Source organism: Lithobates pipiens, unplaced genomic scaffold (assembly GCF_037356315.1).
Source record: "Lithobates pipiens isolate NorthernLeopardFrog02 unplaced genomic scaffold, aLitPip1_a1.2 Scaffold_13, whole genome shotgun sequence".
In the NCBI taxonomy this organism is placed as follows: Eukaryota; Metazoa; Chordata; class Amphibia; order Anura; family Ranidae; genus Lithobates; species Lithobates pipiens.
Genome location: NW_027507718.1, coordinates 100,064,765 through 100,089,930, shown reverse-complemented (window position 1 = coordinate 100,089,930; position 25,166 = coordinate 100,064,765). Strand labels below are relative to the sequence as shown.

The following is a 25,166-nucleotide window of genomic DNA, read 5'->3' as shown; positions in this document are numbered from 1 at the left end:
GAAATCAGCATACTTTTCCTGGTCAGGGACTTAAAGCGGAGTTCCGCCGAAAAAAAATAAATAAATAAAAAGTCAGCAGATACTGAATACTGAAGCTGCTGACTTTTAAAATAAGGACACTTACCTGTCCAGGGTGCCCGTGATGTACTCACCAGAAGTCGACCCATCCCTTGGCTCCTGGGGGGAGGCACCAGCATCTTCAGTAAGGGAATCAGGAAGTGAAGCCTTGTAGCAGCACAGCCTGGTCCCCGACTGTGTATGCGCAAGTCACACTGTGTCCTGATTGGTCCCCGCTGTCTTCTGGGACCTGTGTGTCTCCTACTCCTAGAAGACAGCGGGGGGCGCGACACGGTGGAGGGGCTGGACATGGTGCAGATCACTGCAGATATCTATTGCCGGAAGTAGGAGCAAATACCTGTATTATAATATGCAAACACAGGGAAAATGGCGATGTTTGCAAAAAATACACCTACACTCCATACACTCTGTGCACACAAAAATATTTAATCAGCCACAACTATGTGTAAAGGTAATATCTCTATAACTAAAGTTCTAGTGGGTAATCTAAAAAAAAAAAAAAAAAATCAAAAAGCAGATCAAGTGCAAAAAAGGATATAAAAAAAAGATGGTATGTGAATGGCAAAAATCAATTAAATCAACTACTATATAAATAAATAAGTCTTCCTACAGTGCACAGAAATTCATGGACTATATAAATAAAAAGTGCCTTAAAATTACAAAAAATTACTGTAAACTTCCACCCACAAATATAATGATAAAGTGCAAATGAGATAATGAAAGTTTCTTCTTTTTTGGTCTGCTCCAGGCCACCTGTTGATAGCAGTTAATCGTAGCTGACATACTAATGGGAGGAAGGATCATCTGCTGCTGACACTTCTTTGTTTGTGGAGAGATACAACGATTGGAGGTCCTATTTACATCTGACCCTGTAGATATCCATATTGGAGGAACACCGGCTACGGAATTACTATTATGTAAACCTGTTATCCCATCTGGGGTGAGGCGCTCTGGTGAGTGCATACGCAAGAGGGAAGAGCTGAAGAAGTAGGGGAGCACTGAAAAGTCATTTTTTTTTCCTTGCTGTTTTTGCACATTTTTCACTTGCGGACTATGGTTGGAAGACATTTATTTATATTTTTGGTATCTTTTTTTATATATATTTTACATTTTTTTTATATTTTTCTTTTTTAATATTTGGACTTTCACATATTTGTGGACACTTTATTCTGAATAGTTTCATTATCTCATTTGCACTAGCATTATATTTGTGGGTGGAAGTTTACCGTCATTTTTAGTAATTTTAGGCACTTATTTTTATTTATATAGTCCATGAATTTCTGTGCAATGTAGGACGACGTATTGGTTTAATTGAGTTTTGCCATTCACATACCATCGTTTTTTATATCCTTTTTTGCACTTGATCTGCTTTTTGATTTTTTTAGATTATGCACTAGCACTTTAATTCTAGAGATATTACCTTTACACATAGTTGTGGGCCGATTACATTTTTTTGTGTGCACCGAGCGTATGGAGTGTAGGTGTATTTTTTGCGAACATCGCCATTTTCCCTGTGTTTGCATATTATATTTTAGCTTCACTTCGGTGGGGTCCTAGAGGGAGGCTGCAGTTCGTTTCTCCTAAGCGCAGATATCTTTGAATTTTTTTTAAATACCTGAATTAGACAGGTATCTGATCCTCCCCTCCCCCAAAAGATGCTAAATGTGACACCGGAGGGTGGGAGGACCCAGATAAGCAGAAGTTTCATTTTTGGGTGGAACTCTGCTTCAAAGTAACCTTCAGAAATAAATGGTTGGCTGCTTTTAAAATAACCTAATACTTTATAACCAGTTTGTTCAGTCAGAGGCATTTAGTCAGTTCATGGAGGAAAGTATACATCATAATGACACACCAGCACCATGTGTTTTATTGTGATTAACACATCTTAGGAAATATAACCACACCTAATATATTTTCAGTATCTAAAATGTACTGCTTATGATCTCACAGCAATTCTGCTGATGATGATGGAGTACCACACAATTTTGTACAACTCATTTTGGATTCCCTAAAACGATCAGTTAGAATGGTGTCCCAAAAGCCAGCAAAGATAACTGTAAGAATAAAACAGGCTGCACCCTAGGATACACATAACCTACAGTATATGCAAGTGCAGAAAGTTACAACTGCAGCACTGTTGGGGTCAGAAATTCTTCTCTTTCCATACAAGTTTACAGAAATGCAAAAAACAGCTAATTGCAGGTCAACTGCACATACAATTAATTCCAAATGATCTCAAACGGATATCAAAATTAAGCTACAATTGCCTATCAGAGCCAGCTGACACAGGTCCTATAAAAAGGTTGGATTGGAGGGAAATTAAACAAGTCAATCTATTAGACCCCAAACTTTTCTTTATTTTAGGATTATCACTACAAACCATCCCTTCCCACTGCCAACTAAGCAGCGATTTAAAGGAATCCAAGAACAAAGGCAGTCTTGAAATAACCAACTTTACTTCTCCAATTCTGATTTTGCAGGAAGTGACAGAGTTCATACTTCGGTTGTGCACATACAAAGACCTGCAAAACACCAACTTATCTGAGAATGGCTTAAAAACAAGGACTGACAAAGCTTATCACCCTGAATTCTGCAACATGCTAGAAAATTCCTGCAACTAATTTATCTTATTTTTCTCCATTAAAGAATATCAGTTTTATTCTTTAGTATTTGTTATATGTTACTAGGTACTTTCTAACCCTAGCTATGAGGTTCAACCTTCCCATCCTGTACTTTGCCCTATATTGTACCCTATAGAGGACACTACTGTAAAAAATAAAATAAAAAAATTACGATAGATAAAAAAAAAAAAAAAAAAAAAAAAGGATAGATTTTTAAAAATGATCCATTAAGCAGTAAAGTAGTAGCTTTTCAAGTCACCCCAGCAGGAGAGCAAAATCATGAAAGGCTCAAGCTACCTGAGCAATGATGAAAGATCCAATACTGCCATTCAAGAGTGGTATCTGCTTGTTTACATAAAGCCTTACAGTACATTTGCAAATATTTCACAGAACATAGCAAATTCTATCTTCATAAAACTTTGTGAGTACTTTTCTTTTTTTCTCAATTACCCCATACCTGATGGAGAACTTCCAGAGTGACAGGGTAGAACAGGTTTTCCACAATTATTCTGAGGACAGGACTCTGTCCAGACAACATCAAGCTTTCACCAGTAGGGCCACCTGTGAGTGCCAGACCCCCAGATTGAATGGCATTCACAGCGTGCAAGGCAGCCTGAGCTCGCTGAAAAAATTAAAAAAATAAACCAGTTATAAATGCACCATTTTAATTGTAAAGTAGCACAACATTCCACATTTTTTAAAGATGTTATGGCAAAGAGGTTCTGATTGGAATTGTAAATTTAAAAAAAAAAACACAAGAAGATGCAAACCATTTGGTATTTCCTTACTCTTGCCAAATTAGCTCCCCCAAAGCTTCTCAGCTTATTACCTGGAAACTGGTTATGCCCATGTTTTTCAAATCTTGGGCTTTCACCATTTAACTGAGCCTTGCGCAAAGCCTGGATCATTGAAGACTTTCAATGGGCTTGTAAAGGCGGCATCCAACCTTCAAGCTACTAACCCATAGACAGTAGAAAAGTGCCTGATGCATTTCAATTCCAAAAATGGTAATTTGCAAAGATGGATCTACTGTGCATGATTTCCTTAACCATGCAGAGAAGATTCATCCAATTTTGCATAATTGAAAGTTAACATCTGCAGTGAATGGTTAAGTATGTTATCGCCAACACTAACACAATGCTCCATGAAACCTCTTTGTAGACTCCACTCATTAAATACCGAAGCTTAAGATGACATTAACTCTGCTTATTATACCAGAGGCTTCTTCCGTTGCTTGATACCCCTTTCCGAGTACAATTTGCCTCAAGCAACAAAAAATAAATAAATAAATCTGAACATCGAAAGTTTCATTTATCTTTAAATTTAGATTCAAGCACTCCTCTTGGTTAAGCTAAAGAAAAGGAAAGCAATCAGGAATAATGCAAAGTAATGCAAGGTTACACAAATGGAAAATGTCAGAAGATTAAATTTGAAACCATACATATAGGGATGCACAGATACCGAGTGTTTTCACGAACACTTGTGAAAATGCTCTGATACCAAAAACATATGTATACACATACAAATGTATACATGTACATCTACTCAAATATATGTATATAGAGTTGCACAAACACTGGATTTCTATCAGAAAATACAAGTACTGATACTTTCGATCAAGTACTCACCGACAACAGAGTACCGATACCTATGCAGTGTGATTTGAGCCCATACAAAATATAGGCTCAAGTCGCATTGCCAAGAATTTTCTGCTCTATAAACAATGTGATCCTAAATAATAGACACTTTCCCTAGAGCTACACAATGCCACGGTCATTTCACATCCATTCTAGAAAATGTTGTCACTTCATTCCAAGGCAGCCCATTGACCAATATTTTTTGTTCAACCAGTGAGTTGAACAGAAAAAAAAAAAAAAGTGGTCCAATTTCCACCCCAATCCACACATTCAAGGTGGAAGGGAGCATCCTCCCACTGTAGTACTATAGTCTGACAGAGGGAAGCCTTCCCTGCTGCCAGAAGACAATGATCAGTGGTGCTGGGTATAGGCGGCATTGATCATTCGGGAAAAAAAAACAGACTGGTTGTACACAAGTCGATCAATGAATCAAGTTGTGTACAACCAGCCATCCCATACATGGATTGAAATTTGGCCAGTCGCTGCTGAACCAGTCAAATTTAAATCAATGTACAGCCAGCTTAAAGTGGAACTTTAGTCAGAAAATTAAGTCCTGTTGGATCACTTCAGGTTGGCCCATTTTGCAGGTATAGCTATGTAAACATTAAAAAGTAGTGTCTATACTGTTTAAAATCCAGGAATACAGTCTCACCCTGCTCTGCATATGCCCAGTTGCTCTCCATTTTTGGGCACTGCAGAATTTGTAGAGGCCTATCTGCTGACAGCCTTAACCACTTAGACCCCTTTCACACTGAGGAGCTTTACAGGTGCTACAAATAGCACCTGCATAGCGCCTGTAAAGAGCCGCTCCCATCTCACCCGTGTGAAAGCCCTCTTTCACACTGGAGTGGTGCCTGGCAGGACGCTAAAAAAAGTCCTGCAAGCAGTATCTTTAGAGCAGTGTATACTCTACTCCTTCACCTTGAACTGAATGGGCAATGCTGCCGAACCACCGATTTGCGGGTCGTTTTAACCCCTTTTCAGCCGAAAACCCCCACAAAAACATTGGTAAAGCGCCACTAAAAATAGCAGCGTTTTACCGCTGACACCCCAGTGTGAAAGGGGCCTTAAGGACCGGCCTCTTTCTGAGATTTGTTGTTTACAAGTTAAAAACTTTTTTTTTGCTAGAAAATTACTTAGAACCCCAAAACGTTATACATTTTATTCTAAAATCCTAGAGAATAAAATGGCAGTTGTTGCAATAATTTGGCACACTGTATTTGCGCAGCAGTCTTACAAGCACACTTTTGCTTGTAAAAGCATACATTATGAATGAAAAAAATAAGACAAGAGTAAAGTTTTCCCATTTTTTTTTTTTTTTTTTAATATTGTGAAAGATAAATATTATGCCGAGTAAATTGATAACCAACAAGTCATGCTTCAAAATTGCGCCTGCTCGTGGAATGGCGACAAAGTTTTACTCTTAAAAATCTCCATAGGCAAGGTTAAAACAATTCTACAGGTTACACGTTTTGAGTTACAGAGGAGGTCTAGGGCTAGAATTTTTTTGCTCTCACTCTACCGATCGCTGCAATACCTCACATGTATGGTTTGAACACCATTATCATAAGTAGGCGCTACTCACGTATATGTTCCCTTCTGCACGCAAGCTCGGCGGGACGGGGCACGTTTATATATTTTTTTTCCATTATTTATTTTACCTTTTATTTTTACACTGTTCTTTAAAAAAAAAAAAAAAAAAAGTGTCACTTTTATTCCTATTACAAGGAATGTAAACACCCCTTGTAATAGAAAAAAAGCATGACAGGACCTCTTAAATATGAGATTGGGGTGAAGAAAAAATAAATAAAAAAAGGACCTCAGATATCATATTTACACTAAAATGCACTAAAAATAAAAAAAATTGTCATTTGAAAAAAAAAAAAAAAAAATGGCCTTTTAAGAGCTATGGGTGGAAGTGACGTTTTGACTCTCCCCCCACGAATAAAAGTGATCTTGTGGAATCCGCCACATATTATCGGAAACCAGAGCACCCGCCAAAGAAGATACCAGGGTTACGGCAGCTAGCTGCTGCCATAAGACATCCTTCTTCAAAGTTAGGACGTATATTGGCATGCAGCGGTCCGGAAGTGGTTAAAGTGGAATTAAACCCTCCTATGCTTTAGGTCCCTTTCACACTGGGGCGTTTTTCAGCACTAAAAACGGTGCCTGTGTAGCGCCTGAAAAAACTGGCCCCTTTCACTCCAGTGTGAAAGCCCTCCGGCTTTCACACTGGAGCGGGGCACTAGCAGGACGGTGAAAAAAAAAAAGTCCTGCTAGCCGCATCTTTGGAGCGTCTCCTACCCATTGAAATCAATGGGACAGTGCGCCTATACCACCGGCAAAGCCCCGCTGCAGTGGCGCTTTGCGGGCGGTTTTAACCCTTTTTCGGCCGCTAGTAGGGGTTAAAACCACCCCACTAGCGGCCGCAGACCACCACTAAAACAAGGGTAAAGCGCCACTAAAAATAGCGGCGCTTTACCGCCGACGTCTGCACCACCCCACTGTGAAAGGGGCCTTAAAGCCAAGGATGCTGCTCCTGTTTAAACTGCAACTGCCATGGTGCTGCTCATATGATCAGTTAGAACACCAGCCATTTGATGGTTTGGTTAAGGACACAAGCAAATGTAAAGTTAACCCATTGATTTAACAGTTTAAAAAAACAGTTACTTTCCTGGAATGCTGGAATTGCTTAGTTCCACTTTATGATTTACTACTGTTTGGGGACTCTGGGCTTCAGCAAAACGGCAGCCTCCAGCAAGAAGCAAGTTGTTATGGGTAAAGTCCCACTTTAACACTGAGCTTGATTGACTAAAAAGGCTACAAAATGAATAGTTGTTTTCACTCAGAATACCCAGTCATATGTGAAAGAAAATCTAAAAAAGTATTTTTTGCTAGCACATGATTGGTTGATTGAAGTGAACAGCTTCATTTTACTAAGCTTGGTGAACATTCTATTTGCTTCTTTTAAGCGAATCAACCCCACTGACTCGAAACAAGGAAGGTAGTGGTGTGATAATGTTTTTCTACTATTTTAAAAAGAACCATAAGCTTCAATGTACATCATTTGGCTATTGCATTCTCTGCTTGCCCTATACAAGTGTTATACTGAAGCCTGTAAAAAATCTTCTAACAAGTAAAACAAACCCCAGAATCAAGAACCCAATTCCTCAGCATGTTAGATAATGCAGTAATACTTTCATTTTTTTCCTTTCTGTACAAACCTACAAGTGGGCTGCTACGGCTTGTAAAAATGTTAGTTGCCTGGTTCTCATACTGTCCCAATGGCTTCAGAACACTGAAAGTCATGGCCTAGACCATTATAGGTGTAAGGAATTTTTACTTCATTTTCGGCATTTATTTTTTAAATCAGTGATCCAAAAACTACTAATGGCAGCAAGCAAGCAACTGCTTGAGAGGGAAAAACAGCAGCCTACAAATATTCAGGACATTTTACTTTAAAACGTGTTTCCTTTAAACCTGACAGAAGAAAAAAAAAATGCTGCTGCTTGCCTACACATTTCTGCAGAAGCCTCCTACTGATCCCTCTCTAGTTTATAGGAATATGCAGAACGAAAAAAAAAAAGGGGGGGGGGGGCAGGTAAGCTTCAGTACCATCAAGCTTTAGAGGCGGCTGCAGATTGGTGTAGGTGTGTAAGAAGGTTAAAAAAAAAAAAAAAAAAAAAAAAAAAAAACTTGCATATAGCAATAAAAACTGGTACAATTGCTCTCCCAAACACTGGACTCTTCCACCGGTCAGAAGCGTGTGTGATGACGAAGCGTGGCTATGACGCTTCACCATCTGCTGCTTTTTGGGGGGGCAATTGTATCTGTTTTATTGCTATATGCAAGTTTTTTAAACCTATTGCCCAAGGATTTGCTTAGTGCGATTCCCTTTGCTTTCCTTTCACTTGTTATTTTTTTTTATTATTATTTTTCATCTTGCTGATGAACCAATCCTGACTGGATCAAGATTGGCGCTTTGGTGTTTCCCCTTCATAAGGAGAGGCAACACACGCATTTAACCATACTATATGATGGTCCGCAGGATGTGGTAAGAGGCTTTAATACATGGTGTAACCTGGTGGTGGAAGCACTACGAATTGTAATTGCGGGGACACTGGTGGAGCATGTGAATTGTGGATTTTTTGTTTTCTTTGGATTTTGTTTCACGTTTTTCATTTTAAGCCCTTGTGTATGGGCTCCTATGGACACTATTTATATATTTGGTATGGATTTCTTTATACACATTTTTCACCTAATAAGTTTTACATCATTATATTGATTTTTGTGTTTTCACAATATTGAGTTAAATTTTTTAGCGCTGCTCATATTCATTTACTTGCATCTTGTGTCAGATTGCTTATGCGGCTGCTCATTTGTAATTTATATGTTTTAGAGCGGATATCCTATATGATTTTTGATAAGTAGCAGCACTCACTGATTGATTAGGCAGATTGTCAGTCTTCAGTTCCCTGTGATTGGAATATTGAATGTAGACAGGCTGACTGCGGAGATGAGGAGTGAGAGGGGTGTAATAGTTCACCATTGTGACAGCTGCCTCTTCATTAGCCATTTCTAAGAATGCCTGCAAAAAATCAGAATACACAAAACCTTAAATTCATTATTAAGAACTACAATCTTAAGATAGTCGCTATAGATTGGCCTTCTGTGAGTGTATTTTGCTTTTGAGAGCTTAAAATGCAGGTTGCTTGAGGGAAAAACAAAAAAAAAAAAACACAAAGAAATAAAAACAAAAAAGAAACCTAATCTTTTAAAGTAAAATACATTTCTAGATTTGTGTTAATAAATAGCACTCACAAAGCAATCACAGACAACACACAAACCTTTTACCTGAACACCATAAGAGAAAGGCATATGTTTGTAAATAATGGAAGAAAAACAAATTTGTATGTAGAAGAGATAATGCACAAATCAATTTGGAAATCCCCATTTGATCTATGAAAAGGGAAACTAGGAAAACCGAGCTTATACCTGAATCAGCTGATTCTGCTGTAAGCTACAGAAAGCCAAATGTACATAGTAAACTAAGAGCTAAAAGTCACTTGTCACCATTCTACAGGCAGAGGGCCTATAAGAGAGCATAACAATTCACATGCAAAGTGTCTGCCTTTCAAATGAAGAAGTGAGACTGCACTATACAAGGGACGCTGAGGCGAGTGGCTGGTGAGGCACTGGCTAGTATCAGAGCCAGATACACACAGGTTACATACGTCACCAATGTTAGATCAAGAGCAATAATTCTAGCACTAGATCTCCTCTGTTAAGCCTCGTACACGCGATCGGATTTTCCGACGGGAATTGTGCATTGACAGACTGTTGGCCTAAAACCCGACCATTTGTACGCTCCATCGGACAATTGTTGTTGGTTTTTCCGTGGACAAATGTTGGATGGCAGGCTTATAAATTTTCAGCCGAAAAATGTCTGTTGCCGGATTTTCCGATAAGGTGTACACAAGTCTGTCAGACAAAAGTCCAAAGTACAAACACGCATGCTCGGAATCAATGCTCACCAAACACAACATTAGCAGAAGGTGCCCAAAGGGTGGCGCTAAAGAGCTGAAAAACCACGAAGTACATCACTACGTTCGCGTTTGTTGGCCAACAATTGTGCGCCGTTTGTTCGCCCTTGGGACAAAAGTCCATACGCTTTGTCTACAGAAAATCCGATCGTGTGTATGAGGCTTAACTCTAAACATGTAACCTGTAAAAAAAATTTAGAGCGCTGTCTATGGAGATTCTTAACTACTGAAGTTTGGCACCATTCCACAAGTGTGCGCCATTTCAAAGGGTGGCATGTAGGTTATCTATTTACATCCTTCACATTATACAAAGTAAAAAAAATTGGCTAACTTTAGTGGGAAAATGCCAAAACATTTAATAAATATAAATATATATATATATATAAGTTTGGTGGTTCAGAGTAATTTTCTAGGAAAATAAATTATGTTTTTTTACATGCAATAGAGAAGTGTCAGAATTGGCCTGGGTGGTAAGGGGTTAATTACCATAAGCAAGTAATATACAAATTATTATTATATTAGTTTTAAGGCAATTCACTATAATTTTCAAAAACTGTACTCAAGAGAGTGGATTAATGGACAAATTACTGAAGTTTGAAGTTATAACTTCAAACCAGTAACTTCACAGTAAATCGATAAATAATAAATTATCTTATAACATAAAGTATAATATAAATATATGATTTAGCTTGTTGTACCTTTTGAGCAGCAGCAGATTATCATTCTCCCTCTTAATTGTGTGAGAAAAACATGGGATTACGGGAAATCTTATGCACATAAACCCATATTTTTCCTTGTATTTAAGAGGGCTGGACTGGAAGGGAGCATGCGTCTTTTAGACACATGACCCTTTTAAGACAATGCAGTGAGAGGAGAGCCTCCACTGCAGCATTTTTATTGGACAGCTTGGGCCAATGGTGCTTTAACATTGGTCTAAGGCTCCAAACTGTCCATTGAGCTCAGTGCCTCTGACAAGAAGTGAGGAAAGGCAATGTGAGCTCATCCACTCAGTCTGTTGCAAACACACTGTATTTATACTGGCTGCCCTGTATGTAGCTTTTGACAGGCTGTGTAAGGAGCCCTGTATTCAGAATCAAAGATGATAGGAGCTCCATTTGACCAGTGGTGGGGTAGGACTCCAGCTACCTACCCCCCCAAATTTGGGGTCTCTGTGACCCCAGGTCACCAAGCAACGACCCTCGAAGTCAATAGTGCTTTTTTCATTATATTATTTTTATTCTTTTATTTTAATGGCAGGTGAGGCTCTGCCTCACGTGCAGTCAGGGGATGCAGTATACCCACTCAGCTGCTTCTGCATCGCAATTTGTGTGCTCCGTGCAACCTGACAGAAGCCATTGCAGGAAAGAGCAGTTTTTCCTACTTTTACAAATCTTTAGACACTAATTTGCATCATTTTAACCCATTCAGCATGGTTTTAGAGGGGGAATGTTATCTATTGCCTTAGTCCATACCCCCCTAAGGCAGGGGTGTCACAAAGGCTGGTTGTATCTGGTAGAAAAAAAATGATCTACACTCCGGTTGTTACTCTTAAAATGTCTTCATTTTATTGAATAGCCACAGTGAATACAGATTAATGGTTGTATCTGGGGGTAAGCTACGTACAGAGTGCAGGGCTCAGGAGTGCGCTACGCGCAGGGCTCAGGAGTGCGCAGGGTTCAGGAGAGCGCTACGCGCAGGGTGCAGTTTTTCATACTTTGTAAAAATAGAACAAACTGTGCTCTTTCCTGCAATGGCTTCTGTCAGGTTGCAAAGAGCAGACAAAGCGCAATGCAAAAGCAGCTAAGGAGTGGGTATAGTGCAGTTAGGGGATGCAGGTGAGGCAAAGCTGCACCTGCCATCAACATATAAAAAAAAAAAAAAAAAAAATTAAAGAGTGCATGACGTACAGAGTGTAGGGTTCAGGAATGCGCTATGTACAGAGATAGGGCTTAGGCATAATGGGTGGGCCAATTCAATATTGAACCCTACGGACTAAGACTGGGATGCCGTTAAATTTCATGTGTGCGTAAAGGTAGGTATCCCAATACTTTTGTTAATATAGTGTATGTGTCCTATGGAAATCATTATCTGAAGTCCTTGTCTACAAACCCATGCACTTACTAGAGTCATTTTTAGGAGACAATCAGTATTTTCCAGACTATGAGAAGAACCAATGAAAATAGTTTTCACTGAAAACAAGACTTTTTACCAAAACCTACATGATGTCAAATGTATTGAATACATTTCAATACTTTCTGGGTTCTTGACAGATAACAAGCATGCTAACCATAAGTTCAGACTTTTTCCAGATCTGTAAGCTTGTTCTAAGTTAGTGACCAAGTATAGAAACTATTAGATCAGATAAGTGACAGCCAAGCATCTAGCATTTACAAAAAGTAAGTATCATCACCCCTCCCTTAGAAACATTTTGACCTTGAACAGTGGCTGTGCCAAAGCCATTTGTTTACATCCCATCTTGAAATTCTTCTGCACACTGGCCATGCTTACACAGTAGTTTGTGAATGACTATAGCAGGAGAAAAATACAGGCTGTGTATGCTATACATATATCCCAGCAAATCAACTATGAACAGAATATACATTAACCACTTTAGCCCTGGACCAATTTTCAGCCTAAGGACCAGAGGTCTTTTTACAATTTCGCACTGCACTGCTTTAACTGGTAATTGCGCGGTCATGAAATGTTGTACCCAAACGAAATTTGCGTCCTTTTCTTCCCACAAATAGAGCTTTCTTTTGATGGTATTTGATTGCCTCTGTGATTTTTATTTTTTGCGATATAAATGGAAAAAGACCGAAAATTTTGAGAAAAAATTATATTTTCTACTTTTTGTTATAAGAAAAATCGAATAAACTCAATTTTAGTCATACATTTAGGGCAAAATTTATTCAGCCACATGTCTTTAGTAAAAAAAAAAAAAATGTCAATAAGCGTATATTTATTGGTTTGCGCAAAAGTTATAGCGTCTACAAACCAGAGTACATTTTCTGGAATTTACACAGCTTTTAATTTATGACTGCCTATCTAATTTCTTGAGGTGCTAAAATGGCAGGGCTGTACAACCCCCCCCCTCCCCAAATGACCCCATTTTGGAAAGTAGACACCCCAAGGAAATTGCTGAGGAGCATGTTGAGCCCACTGAAATATTTTATATTTTGCCACAAGTTGCGGGAATATTAAATTTTTTTTTTTTTTGCACAAAGTTGTCACTAAATGATATATTGCTCACACATGCTATGGGCATAAGTCAAATTGCACCCCAAAATAAATTCTGCTGCTTCTCCCGAGTACGGGGATACCACATGTGGGGGACTTTTTGGGAGCCTAGCCACGTACGGGACCCCGAAAACCAAGCACTGCCTTCCGGATTTATATATAAAACGCTACCAAAAAAAACTGTTAACGATCGCAGGGATCAGGCCTGACTCTGCGATCGCTGTAGTTATGTGTTCAGTGTTTTGTAAGTGACAGTGATCGATCGATACTGCACTTGGGTGGGCTGGGCGGAGGGGCAAAACGCAGGTGCTAGCAGGTATCTGGGCTGATCCCACTAACAATGCGTTTTTTTGGAACCCTAAACTGCTGGGGACGCTAGTATAGATCTGATCAGATCAGATATTGATCTGTTCAGATTCTATACCACTATGGGAGGTTTATGCTTTGCGCGTGGGTGTTGGCGGTACTGGCACTAACCTAGCGCTGCCTGGGGCGACGCAGACCCTGACCCTAAAACCTAATTGATATCACCCGCCGGGTGATCAGGGGGTTAAACCTTTATTGGGTAATAAATGGTGGGTGCCCTGATGCTATAAAAAGCAAACTAACTAACCAGAGTCACCCGTAACACTTATACGGTGATCACTGGTGAAAGGGTTAACTAGGGGCAATCAGGGGGTTAAAATTTTTATTAGGTAGTTTATGGGGGTCCCTGGCGCTATATAAAAACCTGACAGGGAACCTAAATAACTAACTGGCTAACCAGCGTCACCAGTGACACTTATACGGTGATCGCTGGTGAAAGGGTTAACTAGGGGAAATCGGGGGGGGGGGGGGGTTTGTGTGCCTGTGTGTTAGTTAGTGTCAGTGTAGTGTTTGGTGCAGACTTACTGTGTCCTCTCCTCGTAGTCCGGTCAATAAGACCGCCCCGAGGAGAATGACATCACTTCCTCCCTGCCTGTGTATACAATACACAGTGGGAGGAAGCTTCTCATTCGCCAGGAGCGATCGAGAGGGGATGGGCAGAAACCAACGGCCATCCCCTCATCCCGGATCGCTCCTGAAGCGAACCGGACTGCCGCATCCAGCGGGAGGGGGTCCGATCGGACCCCCCACCCGCTGGAAGGCAAGCACGTACATGTACGTGCTTGTGCCTGTACATGCCATTGTGATGACGTACAATGGCATGCGGCGGTCGTTAAGTGGTTAAGGGACTTTGTGGACATAAAAAGAGGACCATAAAAACAACTTTATTGTATACCATTAAAAATCTAATGCAAAAACATACTCTCCGCATAGGGGTTTACAACATGCAAAGATTTTTATTAGGCTTAATGTACACGGGACGTTTTTACAACCTCGCCTGAACGATTTAATTTGACAGATAGTAAGCCACATTTAAACATCCGTTTTGCCACGTTTGCATTTAGTAGCGTTGGAAAAAAATGAAACAATGAAAAAAAAAAAAAAGGCTTTAAATGTGATTTACCACATTTGACGCTTGAAATGCCTCTATACTCAGTGTCTGAACTAATTTTTTTGCTTTCCAAAAAAGTCCTCTAAACTCAACTGCCTAAAAACGACATTAACCACTTGACCACTGGGCACTTAAACACCCTTAATAACCAGACCAATTTTCAGCTTTCGGTGCTCTCGCATTTTGAATGACAATTACTCAGTCATGCAACACTGGACCTATATGAAATTTTTGTCCTTTTTTTCACACAAATAGAGCTTTCTTTTGGTGGTATTTAATCACCGCTGGGTTTTTTTTTTTTTTGTGCTATAAAAGAAAAAATACCGAAAATTCTGTAAAAAAACGAATTTTTCTTTGTTTCTGTTAGAAAATTTAGCAGATTAGAAATTTTTTCTTCATAAATTTTGGCCAAAATTTATACTACTACATATCTTTGGTAAAAATAAGTACAAATTGGTGGATATTATTTGGTCTTTGTGAAAGTTATAGAGTCCACAAGCTATGGTGCCAATATCTGAAAATTGATCACACCTGAAGTACTGACGGCCTATTTCAATTCTTGAGACCCTAACATGCCAGAAAAGTACAAATACCCCCCAAATGACCCCTTTTTGGAAAGAAGACATTCCAAGGTATTTAGTAAGAGGCATGATGAGTTTTTTGAAGTTGTCATTTTTTCCCACAATTCTTTGCAAAATCAAGATTCTTTTTACTTTTTTTTTTTTTTTCACAAAATTGTCATATTATCAGGTTATTTCTCACACACAGCATATGCATACCACAAATTACACCCCAAAACACATTCTGCTATTACTCCCGAGTATGGTGATACCACATGTGTGAGACTTTTACACAGCGTGGCCACATACAGAGGCCCAACATGCAGGGAGCGCCATCAGGCGTTCTGGAGCACCCAGGACAATTCTGACATTTCTCTCCTACATGTAAAAATTATCATTTATTTGCTAGAAAATTACATAGAACTCCAAAACATTATATATGTTTTTTTAGCAAACACCCTGGAGAATACAATGGTGGTCTTTGCAACTTTTTATCTCGCACGGTATTTGCGCAGTAATTTTTCGAATGCTTTTTTTTGGAAAAAAAACTGTTTTGTGCTTAAAAAAAAAAAAAACACAGTAAAGTTAGCCCAATTTTTGCATAATGTGAAAGATGAAGTTACGCTGAGTAAATAGATACCTAATATGTCACTCTTCAAAATTGCACACGCTCGTGGAATGGCGGCAAACGTCGCTACTTAAAAATCCCCATAGGCGACGATTTACATTTTTTTTACTGGTTATATGTTTTGAGTTACAGAGGAGGTCTAGGGCTAGAATTATTTCTCTCGCTCTAACGTTCGCAGCGATACCTCACATGTGTGGTTTGAACACCGTTTTCATATGTGGGCGGGACTTACGCATGCGTTCGCTTCTGCATGCGAGCACATGGGGACAGGGGCGCTTTAAAAAAAACATTTTTTTTTATTGTTCATTTTACTTTATTTATTTTAGTTTGACATTTTTTTCCCCAAAAATAATTTTTTTGATCACTTTTATTCCTATTACAAGGAATGTAAACATCCCTTGTAATAGGAATATGGCATGACAGGTCCTCTTTACAGTGAGATGTGGGGTCAATAAGACCCACATCTCACCTCTAAGCTGGGAAGCCTGAAAAAAAAAAAAAAGATTCTGGCTTTGATCGTATTAGCGATTCGGTAGAAGCACCGGAGGGCGGAGGGCGGCGGGAGATGTCTATGGCTGGGTATTGCAGGGTATCACCGACTATGGCTGGGTATCTCAGAGCATGGTGTTGCAGAGTACTGCGTTGCAGAGCATTGCAGGGTATTGGCGGGTGTTGCAGAGCATTGCAGAGTGTTGCAGGGTATTGGCGGGTGTTGCAGAGCATTGCAGAGTGTTGCAGGGTATCGGCGGGGGTCGCAGAGCATTGCAGAGTGTTGCAGGGCATTGCGGAGTGTTGCAGGGCATTGCGGAGTGTTGCAGGGCATTGCGGAGTGTTGCAGGGCATTGCGGAGTGTTGCAGGGCATTGCGGAGTGTTGCAGGGTATTGGCGGGTGTTGCAGAGCATTGCAGAGTGTTGCAGGGTATCGGCGGGGGTTGCAGAGCATTGCAGAGTGTTGCAGGGTATCGGCGGGGGTTGCAGAGCATTGCAGAGTGTTGCAGGGTATCGGCGGGGGTTGCAGAGCATTGCAGAGTGTTGCAGGGTATTGGCGGGTGTTGCAGAGTGTTGCAGGGTATTGCAGAGCGTTGCGGAGTGTTGCAGAGCGTTGCGGAGTGTTGCAGGGCATTGCGGAGTGTTGCAGGGCATTGCGGAGTGTTGCAGGGCATTGCGGAGTGTTGCAGGGCATTGCGGAGTGTTGCAGGGCATTGCGGAGTGTTGCAGGGCATTGCGGAGTGTTGCAGGGCATTGCGGAGTGTTGCAGGGCATTGCGGAGTGTTGCAGGGCATTGCGGAGTGTTGCAGGGCATTGCGGAGTGTTGCAGGGCATTGCGGAGTGTTGCAGGGCATTGCGGAGTGTTGCAGGGCATTGCAGAGTGTTGCAGGGCATTGCAGAGTGTTGCAGGGCATTGCAGAGTGTTGCAGGGCATTGCAGAGTGTTGCAGGGCATTGCAGAGTGTTGCAGGGCATTGCAGAGTGTTGCAGGGCATTGCAGAGTGTTGCAGGGCATTGCAGAGTGTTGCAGGGCATTGCAGAGTGTTGCAGGGCATTGCAGAGTGTTGCAGGGCATTGCAGAGTATTTGCAGGGAATTGCAGAGTATTTGCAGGGAATTGCAGAGTAATGCAGAGTATTTGCAGGGAATTGCAGAGTAATGCAGAGTATTTGCAGGGAATTGCAGAGTAATGCAGAGTATTTGCAGGGATTTGAGGGGTTAATTTTCGGTGAGCAGCGATGTGGGCACTGCAGATGCAGCCCACATCGCTGCTGACACCGATCTCTTCCCCCTCCGCTGTACCGATCGGTACAGAGAGGGGGAGGGAGGAACCGGCGTCATAACATGACGCCGGCTTGTTTACAAGTGATCACTCCGTCATTTGACGGAGCGATCACGTGGTAAACGGCCGCGATGAGCGGCCGTTTACCGTGATTCGTGATGCGCCGGGTCCACTGGACCCAGCGGTCACGGATGCTCTCGTGTGCGCGCCCCAGGGGGCGCGCGAGAGCAGAATTCTAGGAGGCCGTTAATTAACGGCCTCTTAGAGTTAAACAACCGCCCTGATGCCGTTAATCGGCAATGGGCGGTTGTTAAGTGGTTAAACGAACCTGTATACATGTACTGATAAGATTTTCAACATTTGATGAGTTCGGGGGCAGCTGAAAAAAGCAGCTAACTGCCTCTGGATGTCCGTTTACCAGCAGCAGTGTACATGAGGCCTAATGCCGGCCATACACGGTTCAAATTTCGAAAGAATTTTCTTTCTAAAATCGTATCTAAGAATTTTTATATGAATTTCGCACCATTAGTGGGCTGCAGCAACAGCCGATTTTCGTGCGGACATAAAATTTGAGGAATCGGACATGTTGGAAATTTTTTGAAAAACTAACGATTTTCTAATCAATGACGGGAGACTCGTGCGAGAAATGTAATTAGAAAAGAAAGTTTACGGAGAGAAAAGAAGATTCCCGGTCAAGAAAAATTATTTTCTGTAGCAACATGAGGTGAAATTGAAGGCTTGGTCGGCCGAATTTCGAAAATCAATCGTGGCATCATCGGATCACAAAGAAAACAAATTTTCTGATTTTGAAAAGAAAATTTGTTCGAAATTCGACCATGTATGGCCTGCATAAGGCTCCATGCACACGAGACGTTGTTAAACGCGCGTTCAGAGGCAGTTGGACACTTTTTTCAACTGCCCCTGAACTCATTCAATGTTATCATATGTGTCCATGTACACAGTCTCGTTTTTAGGCAGTTGCGTTTAACCTCATTTTTTCCAGAAGCAAAAAAATGGGTTCAGACGCCAACCGCAGCTAAATGCCGGTACCATGTTTGCGTTTATAAGCGTTTTTAAAGGTTTTTAAAAGGTGCCCTATTTTTTTTACATTAAAAATCTCAAAAATGATGGCAAATGATGAAAAAAACATTAAAAAAATATATTTTAAACAATTGTAATTGCTTGCAATGATTCATAGACCATTTATATACCCTAATGAGCCCTTGATCCAATCCAATACACCACTAGCATTGCTGTTATCCGAAGTATAATTGGAATTTAACCCATATGTTGTTAGATTTGAACAATCAACTTGTGGCAGGTGACGTGACAAGTGGACAATCCACAACTTGTGGCAAGTGGACAATCCACAACTTGTGGCAGGTTACGTGGCAAGTGACGTGGAAAGTGATATGCTATATACAAGTACACTGCTGCTCTCACAGCTGTTGCTACTCACTCTGGTCTCACAAAATAGCTGGAATAGTTAAATACTGTTTTTTGAACTGGGGGGGTTCTTATGAGGTTATCTTATATAAACGCTTCTAGGCGCAAACGCGGTTATACACGGCATGCAAACGCAGCAAAATGGCCTTTCTAAACGCCGGTTTCAGCTTTTAAAAACATGTGTTCGGCAGAGTTTGCACCGGCGTCTTGTGTGCATGGGGCCTTACAGTTCACAGTTGTGGACTCAACTTGTTTTGGGTAATCTTTCTTCAAGGAGATCATGATATAAGAATTACACTGGAATGCGCTCCTAAAGTTTAATAGAGCAATACCAGCCAATAGGGTAGACTGGAATTCATAGTATGTGTATGTGCAAATGAGTAAGCCAGGGTGATGCCAGAGCCTCTCAGGTGGAAAAGTCAGGTAATTAGTAAAACAGCCAATGGTCTTGTACATATAATCCTAAAATAAAAGGATCAATTTTAGACCCAATGTGAGTAAGTCACCATGAATACTGCACTGTTGTCAAAGTAGTCAAGGCACATGTATTCCAAAGAGGGGTCTCGTGAGAAGTATCTTAGAAACAAACTCTGTTCACATCAATCCAGCCTGTCTTAGCTTTCTAATGACTTTTACGGGACAGTCATCTGAGCATCTCCGGCTTTAGAACATAACCCTATAAAGGTCTATGGGGAACTACTGCACAGGCGTTTATGCATCTAGTGTGGGGATGGGTAATGTAAGTTAGGTAAGGAGGAAAGACAGGATAAGTGCATTTACCCTTTAAGCTCTACAAGGCTAAAGTGCTACTCACGGAGCTATTAAATGCTAACAGTGCTATCAAATTCAATCAAAGCACATTAAAATCTCAATGACAAACTAGATAGAAAAGGCAAACACATTTTAAACACATTTCAAACTACTGTTTTACAGATCTAGTAATAAAAATGTGCTTGCTACTACAAAAAGATATTTGCTCAAAGCAAATGAAGAGGCGAGTGCATTCCAAACAACTTAAGACATATCAAAGCCAAAAAGCAAGAAAATATGAATACAAACCACAGACTAATCAGTAACATGAAATCACCTAAACACAAGTTGTTGAACAATTTTATACATTTGGGTGTGCTTTAGGAAAGCCAAAAGGAATTCCTGGAGAAACTGATCTATAAAATAAAGTAACAACTTAAAGCAGGACTTTTTTAAAGTGATTGTAAGAGCAGAAGGTTTTTTTTCTTAATGCATTAAGATAAAAAGCCTTCTGTGTGCAGCAGCCCTCCTCAGCCCCCCAATACTTACCTGAGGTCCCTCTAGATCCAGCAATGTTGCACAAGACACTTGGCTGGCCAGGACTCCCCTCCTCATTGGCTGAGACATCAGCATGGTGCCGTTGGCTCCCGCTGCTGTCAAAGTCAGTCAGTCAATGAGGAGAGAAACGGGTGGGCGGGGCCAGGGCAGGGCTCTGTCTGAATGGACACAGGGAGCTGTGGCTCGGCTCGGATGCCCCCATAGCAAGCTGCTTGCTGTGGGGGCACTCAACAGGAGGGAGAGGCCAGGAGCACAGAAGAGGGACCCAAGAGAAGAGGATGATCTGGATTGCACTGTGCAAAATCACTGCACGGAGCAGATAAGTATAAACATGTTTATTATTTTTAAAGAAAAAAAAAAAAAAAAACTGACTTTACAACCACTTTAAAGCAAGATTTGAAAATGTTGTTTTTATTACAACTGGTGAGCCACCACCAACCATTTAACCACTTAAAGTAAACTCACCCAGATAACTTTTCCCCATTTAAATCAGTGACTAGCACTGTACAAATTGTGGTGTACGACTCAGTTCTAACCTTCTCCGTTTGCTTGCAAATGTGTCTTTCATTTTCATGACATCAGCGGCACACGTGCATATTTCACCCAATTCACGGCACACTCATTGTGCTGTCCCTGGCACTGGAGAAAGAGTTCATTTGAATGAGGGGATGTTTACTCTTTTTCTTAACTGGCAAAAGGGTACTTTTCCCACTTGATATTTTTGGATATATTTGTCCAAATCCTCCCCAAACAGCTTTTCACTGAGGAAAGGAAAACCAGCCAGGAGCTTTTTGCATGGCACTTCTGCTGACCAACTTTTCAACCATAAGATTCTATGCATATGTACCAATTGAAGCATAAGGCGAGAGGTGTAAAGAATAGAATCTCTGATTGCGTCAATTGCAAAAAACAAAGCCGCTGGCAGCTCAGCTAAATCCTGAGCCTGCTGTTCAGAGAACATCTTGAGCACCTGTTTCAAATGATCTCTCAAGGATTAACATACCCCAATTGCCGCCACTGCAGGTTGAGTCACTGAACCTGCCAAGGAGAAAATGTTTTTTTTTAACAGGAATTTCAATTTATCAGTTGGATCCCTAAGCATTTGCGCATTGTCAACCGGACAAGTCAAACTTATTCACAGAGGATATAGCAGCGTCAATTGCTGGTATACTCCACATCTTAATTTTTCCACCATAGGATAAAGTCTTTTTAGGAGGGAAAAAGTGCTTATCTGGGTGATCCCACTCAGAATACATAAGCTGTTCTAATAATGAATGGACAGGAAAGGCATGCAGGGCTTGAGAAGGCTTTAGTGAATCCAAACAGGAAGTGGGCTCCGACTCCGTTAAGGGTAGCTTAAATGTGGAGCAGACCATTTCAGTAAGAGAATGTACCAGCAACTTCTCGGCATGTGAAGCTGAAGAAGGTCCTTCCCCACTTGATCCCTCGGAAGAGGAATCATCAGCCTCTTCCCGGTCCCCTGAGGGGGATTCATCTTCCCCCTCCCCCAGTTCCTCAATTTGAGGATCCTGGCTGGTAGAAGGGGACCTAATGCATTTTCTTCCACTCTGTGAAGATGTGATTAAAGCCACTAATCTTTCCTCTAATCCACTTATAGCTGAGGGGAAAACCTGCTCAGTTATATAGACAGGGAAGTGTCAGAAGCAATTGCAGCCCTTGATGACCCTGATGGCTTACTCTGACCAGCCTCCCTAGATCGGGATAGTGTTGCAGAGGGAGGGTCCTTTGGGCCTGAGGGCGAACCCTTTGTGCCCTTGGTTTTTGTGACATTTGTACCACATCCTCTGGTCATAGTGTTGAGCACAACGCACAGGTACCACAAAAAAAAAAAAAAAAACACCCCCACTGTTGAGCAATAGTCCAACAACTGCCGCTGCTATTAAGCAGAGCCTAACACCTAAGTAAATGTGCCTGGGAATGACCATGTCACCCACACTCACATGCCACCCGTCCACTCTTAGTCCCTCCTTCAGTTGTATGCACCTGAAAAAGGGTCCATTTTATAACTATACAGCCTGCGTTGTGGACACTGAAGCACACCAACAAACCCCGCCCCCTTCCTCCGACCACCCACCATCTATTTCAAAATAGATATTTTTTGCGTACGAGCGGGCTCTGATCCTGACCAGACCACATGGAGGACTGGGGTGGAGGAGAGCTGCCCATGGGAACCGTTGTAATGGCGGTGGGAGTGGCGCGGCACACCGACAACTCACGCTATGCTCCCTTTGCCTGGGGTAAGGCTAAGGCTATCTAGGTGGGGGGCATTCCTAGGAGAGAAAAAAAAAAACACAAACCCTTTCCCACATCTTTACCTGGAGCTTGGGCCGGAGGAAGCATGCAGCTTGTTACACAGAGCGAGACTGACAAGCATGGAACAGGTATGTGCTCTTGACAGCCCCCTGTGGTGACTAAAGGCATGACAGCATTTACTTAAAGGAGAAAACCCACACGAATTAGAAAAATTCCTGAGGAATCTCCCTTACCTTATCCAGCTGCAGGGTTCTGTGGTGGGCTCCATTAAAAAAACCTTCAGGAACTAGGGCCCCCTTTTTAAATGGGGGATCCACAACCCTGGGCCTGTAAAGCACCCCGCCAGGAATATGGCTGAAAAAAAAAAAAAAAATACTGGATCCTGAGGGCCCGGTCTCTAAAAAAAGAGAAGCGTTACAGGTAAAACCTTGCTTCTTCAGACACGAGGCCCAGGTACTATGCAATTCGGCCTGGAAAAGACAATTTGAATGGATCCAGTTGCATAGCTTGCCCTAGCAAGGAATATTCCACCTGAGCTTAGCACAGCTTTACTCGTGACAAACACCTAAGACACTGGCCAAAAAACAGAGGTACTCCCAGGGAGGGGAGGGGTTATATGGGGAATTGAACTTCCTGTTTAGGGTGTGCCAGTGTCCATTACCTGAAGGTGCCACATAACCCAGTTATTACTGTGCCTCTGTGTCCCGCGATACAATAATGAAAAATATGTGTGGCAAAGCTTGCTCTCCTCTCAATGCTTCAAAAATGTGGGATATTATTTTTATAGTAATCAGGAATGGAAACGAGGCTTGGCCACAACATTACTGAGCATGTGCAAGGTTACAGCAGGGACAAACAAACACAGGTAGGGCGGAAGTAAACTGCTCTTCAGACTCAGAACACAGTAGCTAAGATGGCGCTGGCTGCAACCAAGTAGAAATTGCAAATCAACTAAAAAAAAAAAAAAAACACAAAGCAAGAAACATCCTTAGGGGGGAAAGAATAATGCAGAATGTTATGGAAAGCTTTATTAGACTGTATTTATTAAGAAGGAGCATTATTTACTGTAAACATAAGAGAGCTTTGACCTTTTAACATATGTATAAAATATGTCTACTTGTGTTACTTTTTTTCTTCCAAATAAAAAAAACACAAAATTTCACAATTTCTCCGGCCAATATGTTTTTTCCTGGCTGGGTATTATATGGGGTCAACAAACATTAAAAGGGTTGTAAAGTCAGAAGTTTTTTTTTTTTTATCTTAAAAGCAGAGTTCCACCCACATTTGCTACTTTGCAGCATCCTCTTCAATCCAATTCCTGTGCAGGGTGCCACGGCGAGGAACGGCATATCCTGCGGCGCCCTGGCTCCTGGGAGATGCGTGTCATCATTCCTAGGAGTAAACAACGGGGTGGGACCTTCCTCAGATGCCGCCAATGTGATGGTAACCAGAGATACAATCGTGTGCTGCGCCTCGGGTTTTATGCTCATGCACGAGATCATGAGGTGCATGCTGGGTAATCAGCAGCACCTTATCCCCGAATCATCATTTCTTTTATTAAAAAAAATAAAAAAAAATAAATACTATAGTACTAAAAGGGACTTTGCATTTATAGTTCGCATTAAAAACGTAGTAATAAGAACATCTCGGTTGTCTTTATTAAAAAAAAAAAAAATCATGGCTGGATTATCGCTTTGATGCATTCTATGCATTAAGATATAAAGCCTTCTGTGTGCAGCAGCCCCCTTAATACTTTCCTGAGCTGTGACTCGGCTAGGCGTGCCCCCATAGCAAGCTGCTTGCTGTGGGGGCACTCAACAGGAAGAAGTGGCACGGATCACAGAAGAAAGACTTGAGAAGAGGAGGATCTGGGCTGCTCTGTGCAAATCCACAACAGAGCAGGTAACTATAACATGTTTTTTTTTTTTTTTTTTTATATATATAAAATTACCAAAGAAAAAAAAGACTTTACAATCACTTTAAAGTGGGAAAAAAAAGAAAATAAAAAAAAAAAACCACAGTGGGCTTTAGCATTTCTTGTTTAATTTAATTGCCCTGAACCTCCCTTAAAAAAACTATTGACAGGTCACATGTTTTTATGCATTACAATTTTGTACTGCAGAGTATTTTAGATCACTTTCATACACTTATGAAGCGGTTTCCTGTGTGTTTTTGAATGACAGACACATGTATTATTCTGACTGCAATTAGGTTTACCTGGCTTTTTCCTTTCAGCATCAAAAGATTAGTTACTTTTCCAAATGGCAGACCTAATGAGATGATTTCAGACTCTGTGACCTCATTTGGAATCTTGCGGATATGGAGTACTCTTGATGGAGAACAAGGGGAGCGATCTCCTTGAAATTTTTTATTGTTCCCATTAGCTGGAAAATAAAATATCACAAATAAGCAATCAAATCATTTCAAATAAATTGCCAAAACATAAAACCTGGTAAATACCTACACCTGAGGCTTACATGTTAGTGTAAAATTGTAAAGCCCACCAATTAGAACTATGAGCCAGCAGATTAAATAGAATTTCCAGTAATAATATAATATATATATATATACACATATATATACATACA

The 25,166-nt window shown here is 41.0% G+C and overlaps 1 protein-coding gene across 4 annotated transcripts in view; it reads right to left on the bottom strand.

Moving 5' to 3' along the window:
• PTBP3 (polypyrimidine tract binding protein 3) overlaps positions 1 to 25,166 on the bottom strand; it is a 245,772-nt gene that overhangs the window by 72,555 nt on the left and 148,051 nt on the right. For all 4 annotated transcript variants that reach the window (XM_077475341.1, XM_077475339.1, XM_077475338.1 and 1 more), the window contains 3 exons: positions 24,796 to 24,962; positions 8,778 to 8,924; positions 3,157 to 3,321 (listed from right to left, as the gene is read on the bottom strand). In XM_077475341.1, the coding sequence (XP_077331467.1) occupies positions 3,157 to 3,321; positions 8,778 to 8,924; positions 24,796 to 24,962 (479 nt within the window). The remainder of the gene's footprint in view (positions 1 to 3,156; positions 3,322 to 8,777; positions 8,925 to 24,795; positions 24,963 to 25,166) is intronic.